At 37.8% G+C, this 14,519-nt stretch overlaps 1 protein-coding gene across 6 annotated transcripts in view; it reads right to left on the bottom strand.

Annotated features, from left to right (window-relative positions):
* pde4ca (phosphodiesterase 4C, cAMP-specific a) overlaps positions 1-14,519 on the bottom strand; it is a 45,239-nt gene that overhangs the window by 7,334 nt on the left and 23,386 nt on the right. For all 6 annotated transcript variants that reach the window (XM_079613007.1, XM_079613006.1, XM_079613008.1 and 3 more), the window contains 5 exons: positions 3,612-3,803; positions 2,270-2,306; positions 1,105-1,178; positions 970-1,019; positions 750-862 (listed from right to left, as the gene is read on the bottom strand). In XM_079613007.1, coding sequence (XP_079469133.1) covers positions 750-862; positions 970-1,019; positions 1,105-1,178; positions 2,270-2,306; positions 3,612-3,803 — 466 coding nt within the window. The remainder of the gene's footprint in view (positions 1-749; positions 863-969; positions 1,020-1,104; positions 1,179-2,269; positions 2,307-3,611; positions 3,804-14,519) is intronic.

Here is a 14,519-nt window from a genome sequence, read left to right as displayed (position 1 = left end):
CATCAAAACAAAGTGCATAAGTGTACGCGGAATATTTGATTATTAATAGAGTATTTATTTTGCATGAATGAAAACTTTATCAAAAAAATAAAGAATTAAAAATACATCTCTAAATAAGCTCGCCCCATGAATTGCCATTCTTACCCGATATAATATGAAAATATGGCACTGCTAATTTTGATGACAAAAAGTATTAAATGAACTATCTATAAAATTCTGTACTTTATTTAAACCTAAATACTTTGAAAGGTTTTTGCACGCTCAGTTATGTATATATATATATACACACTGTATATACAGTATATTTTACACCTCAGCCAGAGCAGGGTGATTGCTGAACGGGTATTAGAAACGTTAGTGAGAGTGAAAACACACAAACATGTTCATATGTGCACATGTGTGTGAGAGTATGTATCCGTGTGCACGTGGCTGCTGCGTGGGTGGGCCAATCACGCGTCACACAGGCTATGAAACCCCCAGCAGGAATGGGGGGAGATAGAGAGGGTAGGGGGATCAGATTCATCCATGACTTCACTCTCATTCACATTTTTCAGCACACGATGTGGTCGGGGGAGGGGAGAGATTCAGGACATGCATGAATCCCGTTCCGATGTGTAATTCATATGGAGGCATGTTAAGTATTTGGCTGCTGTTTTCAGCAAGTGCTGATGAATTGTGTTCGACTGATATTAGTGGGGTGTCCCTGGGTGACAATGGGGATGAATCATCTTTTATTTTAGTAGATCTACCTTGTTGGAGGCCATCTCACTGACTGAGTGGCGTGTCTTGAGAGTCTCAAGCTGTTCGAGACACCAGTCCAGCTCATCCAGAGTCTCCACTGCCAGCTTCTGAAACGGCTCCTCTGCAAAATACAGTTCATATATTCATGGCTACTGAAATAAGTTCATCATCATATGTAATACAAAGAAATGTACTGTTTTGCTTTTCTACAAGAGTTTGTTGTCTAACCTGGTAGGCTCGTCTTGCACATGGATGGTGGGTAGTTTCCAGTGGACCTCCTGTAAAGATTTATGAGATCAAGTATGACTTAAAAAGCATTTAAACAAGGATTACACCGTTTACTAGGACTGTAAAAGGGCTTACTTGCTCGGGACACGGTCTTGCTGATGGGTCAAAGCGGCAAAGTTGCTCCGCACTGTCCTCAAGCTGGCAAGGACCTATGAGAAGAACAATAATGTAGGTCCAAGCCAAAAACACTTCCTTAGTACTTTCTTTCTTTTTTTAGTTACTCTATCTTACTTGCAGCTTCCTATTTTAGCATTGCAAACATAAAAAAATAAATCAGTTATCAGTATTTTTGATTGTATTAATATTGTCCAGCAAAAACGATAAGCAAATAGGCGCAAGATACATTCAACACTTTTTAAAGAATGTTATATATATATGTGTGTGTGTGTGTGTGTGTGTGTATATATATATATATATATATATATATATATATATATATATATATATATGTGTGTGTGTGTGTGTGTGTGTGCGCGTGTGTGTGTGTATATATATATATATATATATATAGCCATTTTATATTTTATTATAATATATCAAAAGAAATTATTAATGTAAAAAGTACAGTTTATTAATAAATATAAATTTTATTATAAAATTAATATTTTATGCTTTAACAGGAAATTACCGTTTGGAAGTCTTAATATCTTATGAAGTTTTGCTTCACAAGTACATTTATCTTGTTTTACCAATGTTTAGATATTATTACTTGAAAACAAGATTAACGCTGATTATTAAAATAATTTTTGGAGTGAGTGAGAGAATAAATGTTACATAGAGAGGTGACCTAGTAAATGAAAGATTTGCTTAAAAAGCCAGGTTTGTCCTAAATTCTGCAGCTCTTTTGGAGTTTCAAAAGGACATGAAGGGTATCTGATTTCCAAAGCCATGCAGATTTCTCATCTGTCAGCATCCATATCGACAAATGCGGTATTGGATTCCTTGCCTGTTTTGTAAACTGAGTACAGTGGTGACGCAAATCCCACGTAAAGCAAGCTGCATAAGAGCGGAAGGGCTGTTCCCGCCAATGCCAAAGGCAGCACACTCCACTTACACACAAAAAAGTCACTGCTGAATATTAGGAGATTAATCTGTCTTTAAAATATAGGGGGTGTAGAGTCAAACTGCCATGTTCCTTAAAAGAGTGGTCATCTGAAACCACATGACACAAAGTCTCTAATTGCCTATTAATGTCAGACTATGCAAGCTTTTCATTTTCATGACCCACTCTACTACTAACCTGTGCAAATGGTGTAACTATCATGTCTTCTCCATGTCTGTAAGAGAAAAATACATTAACAAATCACAAATCAAACTCAAAAATGACATACTGGAAAAGACAGCTCTTTAATCTCCCAATAATAAAAGGAGGCACATAAAATTACTTAAGGATCAGTGAAAAAGAATGACTAAGAGTTTAACTGTGGAGAATTAAGGATGTGGTCGGCTTCAGGTTACAGCACACCATCATTCAGAAGAGCAAGAGGGCGGTAATACGCTTTTTATTAACATGCAGTTTAAATGGAAATAAAGAAAACAGCTCAGCATAAGAAAGGCACCTCAGACTCTCCAATGGGATATTAGAAATCCTACATTAAAAGCTTATGGAAATACGTAATAAGAACATAGATGGGTTCAGCGTGGTCGGACAGGGTGTGTCATGCATGTGTATTTGAGGAGCAGCAGGAGAGAAGCCGAACTAGGGAACACACTGGGAGTTGCGCCTTTCTTCACATATGGCATGCCGATCACTCATGGTGGTAAAGAGGACAGAGGGGAAGCTCTGAGATTAGACTGGTCTTAGACACTAGGGGAGAGAACCGGCCTGGATCCTGTAATGGAGTTCATATTTTTCTCTCCTCACCGATTGAGCCAGTTGACTTCCCAGTGCTTCAAACTCTCTTCCCTTTGAAAAGACAACAAGAGTTGGTGACCTGCGATGAATTAAGCATACTAGTTCACATCGTCCTATCAAACACCAGCAGTTGGAGGGGGTTGTGTTCACCCTGTTGGTGTTTTGTTGGGGCGGTGTGAACCAGTCTTAAGGTGTTTCGATTTGGGCGACTAGCTTTGACGCAAAGTGGAAAAATAAACTGCAGGAAAAAAAACAAGAATGTGGCGCCCTTTTTCCGACTTTGTGAAATCCCAGCAAACCAGAGCTGACATGCAAGCGTGCTCAGATGGAAAGAACAGCTGGAAGTGGTAATAATAAGGAGTTTTTAACCAGTGCCTTGGATTTTCCAAAATGGCTGAGCAATATGATTTGATGTAATACACTATTAAAATGGTGTGTCTTGGGAGAACTGTGTTTCAGACATACTCAACCAGCTGGAGTAAGCCACATCTGTTATGAGGCAACGTTTACAGGCCTAATTAACAGAACTCTTCCAGCCACAAAACACTGTAGCTGAAGTACACACTTGTGCATATTGTTAGTTATTTAAAAAATGATGTGACTTTTTCTACTCAGAGAAGCCATCGTAAATGCATTTAGTATGAGATTTCTTGATGCATCGGAGGGTCCAGACATTTCTTGAGCTTCAGTATATTAGGGGATCATGAATGAGGCGAATGATACTCACAGCTCACTGGCCGTGGAGGAGTTTCGGGACATGGCCTTGGGTGAAAGGTCGAAGTCGGAATCCGAGCGATACAGGAATGACTCCCGCCGCTGACTGTGAGGGAAATTGGGCGGCAGCACGCGGCTGGAGCCTGGACTGGCCTGGGACTCCAGAGGACTGCGGCCCACCGACAGCCCATTCTCAACATCAAAACTGAGGAAAGAGAAACAAAAAGAAAGATGAACAATTTACCTGGGATGATGTATTGACTTTTAATTTGACATTTTTACACTCCTTTCAGATAACTTGTACTCAATGACGCCATACGCTCAATGTGTCAATGACAAAATAGTATAGAAGGTCACTGAGACATTGATAAAAATGGTTACACACAGATGTGAAGCGAAGTGATGCACTTCCTGAATCATGTTATCCAATAGGAGTACACCAATATTGAAATTATGGCTACTATAGATAAGCTAAAAGTAATATTTTTGTTATGGCCGATAACTGATAAATGGTAGATATTTTCAAAATATATTACTTTTGTAGTGTATATATATATATATATATTACAAAATATTATTTACAAAATATATTACTCAACTGAATTGAGACAATCCAAGGAACATTTTGTGCTTCAATGGAAGCAAAAACATATGACCAATTGTGTAAAGAATCACATGATCAATGTCATATTGAGTGACCCAGAAATAATGCAGAATTTTTATTATTAGTTTTCTATTATTTTACATCATAAGAATTTTTTTTTAAATGGGAGTTTCTATTATCAAATTCTAGGTTTTTAATCCAATATTTTCAATGTGAAACGGCTACAGCATTCGACCTCATTCCACAGACAGATCTAGTACGTCGGTTATGGTGAAAGTGAATGAGAGAAATGCATTTGAGATTTCTTCCTCCTCTAAGCCACAGTCTGAGTGCAGTAAATCTGTCCGTCTCAGTGACAGATTCAGGTTTTGTGGATTGGGTAAGACCTCCTGAGACACAAGAGGCTGCGAAGCTCTGAATGGGCTGTGTTCTTCAAGGTCAATGTGATGCAGGAATGCGAAGCTAAAAATAGCCTCGGCTCATTGACGTGGAAGCATGAGAGGCCTAAAAATAACCTCCTCAGGTAAAGCCAATTCCCAATCAAACTAGCACAAAATTGACATGAACCATATATGGGCATTTCATTAATCAATGGTCCTTGCCTCTGATGCGTTGTCTGATTACTAACGATCCGTTGCTAATGAAGGTTTTCTTCTACAGTGTGTTATTAAGTTAGTGTGAAGGAGAGAACCAACATCCTAAGTCAATAGGCCACATTTGTTTCTATATTTGAGAGAGAAGGAAAGGCATTGCCTAAATAAATCAAAATAACGATAAAGGAGACAACAACACTTTGGAGATCTATTTATAGTCTCTGTTGTTCTAGTTCCAACACATAATACTGCAGTTTATGTTGATTAAGTTCAATTATGACCAAATGCACCATACAGTATATTCAGCTTTTTTTAATACGTGCAATCTGTATCTTTAACATGTGAGCGAATTAAATGTATCTGATAGTGATGCCGCTTTCAAAGTTATGTAACGTTTATGTGGTCATCTACAACAGGGGTTTTCAAAGACCTCCAAATCGACCTCTTTCACAGATGTTGCATGAGGACAAGACGGATGTCTCTTACGTATTATATAATCAACCCGGTACACCTTATTCATGTGGCCACATACATAAGCGAGAGACATATAGACAAAGAGAGAGAGAGAGAGAGAGAGAGAGAGAGAGAGAGAGAGAGAGAGAGAGAGAGAGAGAGAGAGAGGGAGAGCAGCACTCTTCTGCATGGACCAAAACACACATACACAATAGCACATCTCTTTAAGTTACTGTACTGTACGCTCTGGCGTGAGGGGACACCGCATCCAGCTCTAAAAATACCTGTGCTTGGGGCAGAGGCTGTCGCTTCCACTTCGTTTCTGCTTGCGTCCCTCATCTTTACTGTTGTTCTCCTATGGGTCCCTGTGCACACTCAGAGCGAGGCACTTCTGTTCTGCAGTGCTGCTATAAATAGCCCGTCCCTGTGCGAGGGATCCGAGCAGAAGCGCTATATTTAGAGCTGCAGGTAGCCTCAGATTCTTCCCCCCATTCATGAATATTTATAGAGATTTCTACTGTGCTATTTTTGGCCCACACATCTACCACCCACACATTTCCATGTTGCCATTTTAAGACATCCTCCATCAAAGGGAATGTGGGAATTTCATCATTCAGTGAAGCAGCCTGTTTTTAATGCTGTTTTTATACTGCATCGGTGGATTGTGGATATACTGTAGGCATATCAGCCTATTAATTCAGTGCATTAATCGCAGTTTGTGGTAAAACACCACCAAAACTCAAATGTTTGATTTCTCTGATAATTCTTATTGCTGCAATATTATACCAGTGCATTGAACTTAAATAAAAAAAACATTTCCACATACTGATGGAAATATGTATTTATCTCATATGTGAGGATGAAAAAATGCCCCTTCTCAGTGAAAATGAAGAGAAACACTGATCCTCATTTTGTCAAGTTCTCTGTTAGCTTTAAATAGCTACATATAAATTTAGTCATCTAAATTTAAGTGCGTAAGATATATGATTAGTATCACAGTTTTGCTTATTCCAAAATTCAGATAATTGTTGTGCGAAAATAAAAATCAAGTTCACTGGCAATTCGCATTGTTTTGAGTTCTGTTGGCCACAATATGTCAATCTGTTGTGAAAAGTACATACTTTTCTGAACAATCATTTACATTTTTGAGTGAACCATCCCTTTAACAGTGTTCAGTGCACTGTTATGACAATTGCCCGCATCATCAGATGGTTAAAGATGAACTGGTCCTTGTGACCAGTCTTTGTGCTTGCAGTGCTGTGGAAAATACACAATTCTCCTGGCTGTTTTTCTGTGAATAGGATGCCTCCTGTGGCTCAAGAAAGAATAAGCATGTATGAAGCTGGCCTTTTCAGTCAAGACACGATGACAGTATATAGCAAGTACAGAGTACAAGTGTATGAGGCTCAAGGCACATCGTGACCATAACCAACTCAACTTGAAGATAATAATAATAATAATAAGTTTATTTGGTTATAGTCATAGGAGCATAGTCTTAAGCATATAGGGCCCTATCTTGCACCCAGCGCAATTGACTTTGAACACCGACGCATGTATCATTCCTATTTTGCACCCGCGCACAGCGGACTTTTCCCTCCACAGACGCACGTCGGTAAATTAGGGAATGAACTTGCGCTCGCGGGGGCGGTTCAGCGCAAAGAGGAGGCGTTTTCCGGCGCAAAACTTCCATGGTGCTATTTTCCAGTTTTAGAAAGCAATTGCGCCATTGACCCGGAAAAAAACAGTCTAAAGACAGTGGCGCGTTGCGCGTTAGTGATGTGGTATTTTAAGGGCGCGTGCTTGGCCATAATGTTAACGCGCATCCACTTTGATTCTCTAATATAAAAAGATGCAGCAGTTTTCATTTTTGCAAATCATACATTATTACAAGGAAAAATATTAACACACGAGGGAAATCATTGTTGTGTCCGTGAAGATGTGAAAAAGATCTATCTAGATTTAAAAAAAAAAAAAAAAAAAAAAAAAAATCTAGATTAGGCTACACATTTACCCAAATTATACGCCTGTTTAACCGAAGCTAATTTGGGTGGGTTTCTCCCATCATCCCCAAATGTCACTTCTCTGTGTTTTACGGCCCTGACGAGAACGTCGGTTTCCTCGGCTGTGAACTGCTCCTGGCGTGCGCCGGCAAATCCGCTGTTATAATAGCAATCCGCCATGGAACAAGCGCGCCTGCTCTTAAAGGGAATGTGAGAGGACGCTCTGATTGGTTTATTTCACGTTACGCCCAAACCACACCTATGAATAATGAAGCTACTTCAGACCAACCCCTTTTAGATTTGCGTCGGGCGCAAGAGTCATTTATCGCGCTGGGAAAATAGCAACAGCGCCGGGATCCGCCCACAAAGTTACTTGCGCTTTGCACTTTGACACTTGCGTTTCAGATCGTCAAAATAGGGCCCATAGTCTTAAGGAGCATATACTTGGACTTTGTTCTTATAGTATATAATAATAATATTAATAACAATATTTATTATTATTAGTATTATTATTATAGAAAAAATGCTATACTATGAAAAATTGTATACAAGTATATCATTGTTCAGTCTATAAACATAAACAGCTGTCACTATAAAATCCATTACAGCTGAATTTAAAGTTTAAAGGGATAGTTCACTCAAAATGTTTAATTCCGTCAGTAATTACTCACCCTCATGTCGTTCCAAACCAGTAAGACTTTCGTTCATCTTCGGAACACAAATGAAGATCTGAGAGCTTTCTGTCCCTTCATTGACAGTTACGCAAGGCCCCACATAGAAGCATGTTTGTTTATATGCTTCAATGCAGCATTTAATGTAAAGAAAGAAGAACAGAGGTGAAGCAACGAGTTCATATGAATCTCATGACAATTACTTTGACGCTTCAAAAAGTTCATAAAGATATCGTAAAACATCTCCATACGAAAACTAGTACGAATTTTCGAAGTCTAAATTCAATCTGTTCGTATAAAGCGATCAAGTCTCTTCAAAATGTTTTTACTAAACCGCTCAATTCATATGGATTCGTTTTACAATCTCTTTATGAACTTTTTGAAGCATAAAAGTGTCAGTTGTGTAGCGGTCTATGGCGGGACAAGATCTTCATTTTTGTTCTGAAGATAAACGGAAGTCTTATGGGTTTGGAACGACATCAGGGTAAATAATTAATGCCAGAATTTTCCTTTTTGGTTGAACTATCCCTTTAATAATTTCTGTAAAGGTTTCAGGGTGTTAAATTTAGCATCTGCAGTGTTCTCGAGCGTTACATAAACAAAGCATTAGTGTTACTGTAATCAGTCAATTTCAAAATCGAAGAAAACATTTTTACTTTCGACTTTAAAATACTTAGTACAATGTGGGAACTTTCTCATTTTTACTCAAGTATGTGTTTGGCTTGAGTACAAGTCTGACACCGTATCATTTTACACCCCAGGCTTCAACTCAGCTTATCATTGCTTTCAGGAACCGGTTGAAATTGATTCTAAGTGGAAACCAACTCGCTACAAAGTCTTTGAGCAGAATCTTTCAGACGTTTAAAGAGCACCTCCAGTCTGAGGAGTAAAAGAGCCGTTACTAAATCCTCTACAGTCGTATGACATTCTGCATGTTGACTGTCAGTATCTAAACACTTGACACCCAGCATGCGTCACGGGACAGTAGTGCTACGTCAGTCCTAATCTGGGCACATTACCAGCCCAGCCTGCATGTCTCACCCGGGTCCACACACTAGCCTAATGCAGCACAATCACTAATCTACAGTCAAAACATCTTACGAAAAGCAAGAAACGCCGGCCCCACATAGAAGCATGTTTGTTTATAGGCTTCAATGCAGCATTTAATGTAAAGAAAGAAGAACAGAGGCGGAGCAACGAGTTCATATGAATCTCATGAAGTCGTTTAGTCTCATAGTTGAATAACCAGTCCGCCGGGACGCAGCCAGAAGGCTGTTCATCCTGTTCCTCTCTCCATTGTTTCTAATCAACAAGAAAAAATAAAGACATTTAAGAGAGCCACGACGTCACATGACGTCAATGAACACCCAGGGGCCCCGTACATACATGAACATACCGCAGGAGATTTGGAGGACAGCTGTTGCCTTACAAATAAAATGGTTAGCAACATTTGAGAGCTGCAGCTAAATTAAAAGCACAGTTAACCACAAGTGAACATGCATTTGAGTAAAAAAAAAAAGAGACCCTTCTTGGTGCTTCACGTTGAGATTGAAGTCTCACAGAAGCACAACGGGAGACGTTACCGATCTGGTGAGGCGGTTAATTACAGGGTCATCCAGCAGGTCACATACTCGTGCGTAGACACTGCGGGCAGAGGATGTGTCCTCGATTGTTTAATCACCGTTTCTGTACATGCTGCCTTTTCCTAATTGTGCACATCAAATGTGGAGCACATCCATACCGGTAAGAGCCGCAGAGATTGTATAAAGATTTCTGAGGCACAATAGGGTGCACAGAGAGAGAGAGAGAGTGAGAGAGCGAGGGAGGCAGTGCTGTGATCTCAGCTTTCCACTGAACATTTATGGTCAAGATTAAAAATAAGCTTGGTTTGTCTCTGATTTAGACTGACATTTTAAAACATGCATGGGGGTTAACCAGAATTAAGTCATAGACATTTGAAGGCGCATTACACAGATATTTCCACATACATTTTCCTGCTCAAAAGCAAACTGGCGGTGACTTTAATATACGTTCATTTTACAGAAAAGAGTGCTTCTGATCACAAAAAAACGACCCTTGTTATTGTTAGTGTAAACACACTTAATGTGTTGATTATTTAATTCAGCCCAGTTAATTACCTAGTGCAATAACCTAACTATATTTTTCAACTTGATTAAAAGTTTAACATTTTCTTTGTGTATACTCATTTAGTTCAGCATAAAATAATATATTAATTCAATACCATTCAAACGTTTTATTTTCTTTCTTAAAAAAGTCTCTTATGCTCACCAAGACTGCCATTTGATCAAAAATACAGTTAAAACAGTAATATTGTGAAATATTACTCTTTAAAACAACTGTTGACAATTTTAATATATTTTAAAATGTCATTTATTTCTGTGATGACAAAGCTGAATTTTCAACATCATTACTCCAGTCTTCAGTGTCACATGATCCTTCAGAAATCATGCATAATTTATTGTTTTTATTATAGTAAGTATATGTAGTACATTGTCACCTTAAAATAAAGTGCAACCAAAAATATAAATGGTATTCTATTTCTGACAAATATTACATATTTAATTTGCATGGTACCACATGAAGCACACTGTATGCAGCATGTGTATGATCCTACATAAAAAAACACTAAATCTGTAAATCAACACTATTAAAATAACAATCATATATCTTAAATTTTACAAACATATATTTGTTTTAACTTTCAGCAATAAAATAATAAAATACTACTACTACTACTACTAATAATAATAAAATACATAAGAAGAGGTATTTTTATATCGGTAACACTTTACAATAAGGCTTATTAGTTAACATTACTTCATGTATAACCTCGAGCAGTACATTTGATACTGCATTCATTCATCTTTGTTAACATTAGTTAATAAAAATACAATAGTTAATGAACTGTGAACTAATATGAACAAACAATATGAACTAATACAACTTTTGATTTCAATAATGTATTAGTAAATGTTGAAAGTAGTTAACAAATTAACTTTATTGCAGTGTTACCGTAATATCCTTCAAATAAAAAATGTAGAGGAAAATACATGCCGGCCCATGCATCATGCCAGACCATCATTACAAACAGAGTTAACGAAGTGCATCAGATTTTCCATGCAGGGTCTGTGACGGGGCACTTCTGTGAACACAGCAGAGGGTCTCTCAGAGGGCACGGACGGGGCTCAGTCTGGTATCCTTGGATCATTTTTTGACCATAAGAAAACAACAGAACAACAGTGCAAAATGCCCAGAGCAAAACATATATTATGAAAGCAATCTAAAGTGATGGGAAAGCTAATCAAAAATAGTCATACTATGGAGAAAAGAGATCTGATATAGCCTTAGAGACACACTCAAATAAATCACATTATTAAAGACGATTTCAGAGATAGCTACAGGTAATACTGTGAACTGTGTCCGTACAAACACTAAAAGAGCTATGTGACCTCATGCGTTTTAGACAACACTAGCGTCGTTTTGCAATAGGTCGACTTAAACTGAAAATAGATGCATCTCTTGGGGGTGAAAGTAATCCCATGTGACACATTTCACTTTTTAAAAAAAAGCAAGAATGAGCTGCAGATGTTCAGACGATTGCAATCTAACTCCGCCAAGACACCGGCCAAGAGGGAGACAAATGGATATACTCAAAGAATGTTATACAGCAAACCTCTCTAATAAAGATCAAGAAAACACTGACACAGTTGAACATATTCATTACAGAGCAATATTCTGTCAGGTCACACAATTCAGCAGCTCAAGGCCAAGTGCTTAGATAATAACCTTATGTGCTCCAACCGTTGAGTCTAGTAGTGTTGCCTTGCCTCAACCTCACCGCTAACATTTAACGGCAGAAGACGTGGCACTCCCAGCCTCGAGTCATTATAATCCGCCGCGTCCCATAAATCATTTTTCTTGACATGAAGCTCTAGAAAATATGTTGAACATGCAGTTGACAAATGGTTTACAACCGTTTACAGGTCCTGACAATCTACACGAGAAGGACTTAGCCTACAAACAGAAGCAGATGTCTGCGCACACACACAGTCCTAATGAGTGATACATTTACACGTTTGGGGCTTTTAGTTGCACGTTTAGTTGAATTTTTATATTTTAATGATTCTAATGATCAGTTTAACAAACAGGAATGTAATAAAAATAGCCTACAAAACTGATGCTTCATAAACCTTGAAATGTTTAGTCCCGGGTGAATCTCCTAAGGATGAAAGCCTGTTTCTACCTCAAAGTAAAAAAAAAAAGTAATTGTGTTTAAGTTTAAAAGACAAAATAAAGTCACAATTGTCAGATATAAAAATGAAATTATGAAAAAGTGTCACAATTATGAAAAACAGTAAATCAATTGTGAAATTAAAAGGCATATTGTGCTATTTAAAGTATAACTGGTATATATAAACCATAAGATTTAAAGTCAAAGTGAGCTATATAAAGTCACAATTGTGATATGTAAAGCCAAAGCATCTTGTCATTTAATGGCTTCAGATCAACCAAGGCTGTGTTCTTAAAAATCGGAGTCAATATGTCAGCACTAGCTTTTGCGTGGTACAATATACAGAACCTCAGTTATACGCTCTCTGAAGTTTCCGTTAAAAACTAACTCCCAAATGTCCTGTACTTTATCTGATAATCCAAGACACAGCCTAAGAAAATAAATGGAAAATCATGTTTTTTTTATCTGTAATCCTGCTGTCAACACTGACATTGATGGCTATGCAAGTGGGAAACGAATGTGTGTGTGTCCAAAAGTAGTGTACGGTCTCAGACTTGCTGATACTGTGGGAGGACAGAGGCTTCATGGTTCACTTGAAATCAAAACCTCTCTGACTAAAGCAGATTTCCTCTTTATTTCATAAATCCCATACTTCCCTAACAAAATTACTATTCTATCAGGACATGGAACATTGTGTCTCGTAAGAAATTCAACTGAAAAATATTTTTTTGTAGATGGCCATGAAGAAAATTACGATTAGATGGTGGCCTTTTTCTAAATCCAATTTGCAAGGAAATCCTGCATTCACGGAAACCTTTATTTCTTCACTTTGGGCTATTTCTGGAAGTATTTTTTTTATCCGAATAATAACTGGTGTGCAGCTTAACAAAGGTGCAAACACCACTCACTGTCACTGCCTTAAAGTTAAAGTGTGTCCTTTTTTTTCAATGTTACATTTTTTCTTTTTAAAATAAGCCATCTGTGTGTTGATTTCCATGAAAAGTGTCAACAATGTGAGACTGTACTACCACAACGTTGCTCTGTTTGCTTCAGCATCCCTTCACAATAATAATGCTGGCTCAGCGGTGTGAGTTTGGAGACGTTTTGTTTGTCAAACCAACGTCAAATAGAGGGGAGCATTCAGGAAACCTGTTTGAAACCATGTTGTTATTTTTGCAATTCCTTTTAGTAGCGATAATGCAGTAGAAAATAAATTACAGCTTCAACTTCAGTAACAATCCAAACGTACAGTACTATTACAGATGAAGAGAAAACTGAATTCCTTCCACTAACTTTTTTTTCTTTCATTGTATTCTTAATGCTATTGGTTAATGGTTTATAGAGAAAATAACAACTAAAATATGTAATGACATCTATCGTGTAGTCCTATTGATTTCAGGTGAGGTGTTGTATGCTGGCTGTTCTCAGTGAAACATAAGCAGGGCTCTTTGGCATTCGGTGGAACAGTTATGGATGAACTGATTTCCAGACTGTGATACAATAAATGCGAAAGAAGAAAACTCTCACGATCACTGATTGCGCACACAGAGTAATGCAAAACCCTGGCAGAATAACTGCTCATTTATCATAGTGCTTTACTGCATCAAACTGAAGAGAACTAGATCTTGTCTGAAGGAAGTCTGAAAAGAGTTTCCATTGGTCAGAGCATATCAACAGGTTATTCCATGGACACAGTAGATTTATTCAGCCAAACCCCACGACAATCTGTCTCTGTCTCTACACCAGGTTTAAAGAAAAAAAAGAAAGAAGTAATTTATCAACGTAATACAATCATACAATACAACCGCACAATACAACCAATCCGGATTTTCAACATCCTTAGAGTCAAGTGTTTTAAAATATACAGTGGGGTCTGGGATTCTAATCTAATTTAAACCTGACAATAAACACACAAAACAAATATGATTTTGAAATATATTAGATATTTAGTATTATATGTTTAAAAATGAAATGTTTAGGATTCTGCACCATTTCTTGGGCACTAATCAACTGATTAAATTTGTGTCATTGATCATGACTCTTTGTACAGACAGTCAGGTGTTCTTGCTTCTATTGAAGCTCGAGATGCTCTTCGAATCATCTCAAATCATTCTGAAAAACATGATCATCAGGTTTGACAAACTTGTGGTGGAGTTCATGCAGCTCGACTGATGCTGTCACTTAAGCAAAAGAGAGACATGCCAAATACTGAGACATTCCGAACGAAATGTTAAATCTATCTTTCAGTCAAACTGTTATTTTGATAACATAAGTCTCTTAAAAATAAAGGTTCCTAAAGGGGCTTTTCATAGCGATGACATAGCAGAACCATTTTGGCCTCCACAAAG

Source organism: Phoxinus phoxinus, assembly GCF_949152265.1.
Source record: "Phoxinus phoxinus genome assembly, chromosome: 5".
NCBI classification, from domain to species: Eukaryota; Metazoa; Chordata; class Actinopteri; order Cypriniformes; family Leuciscidae; genus Phoxinus; species Phoxinus phoxinus.
Note: the sequence above shows the minus strand (reverse complement) of the source record. Positions and strands in the feature narration are given on the sequence as shown.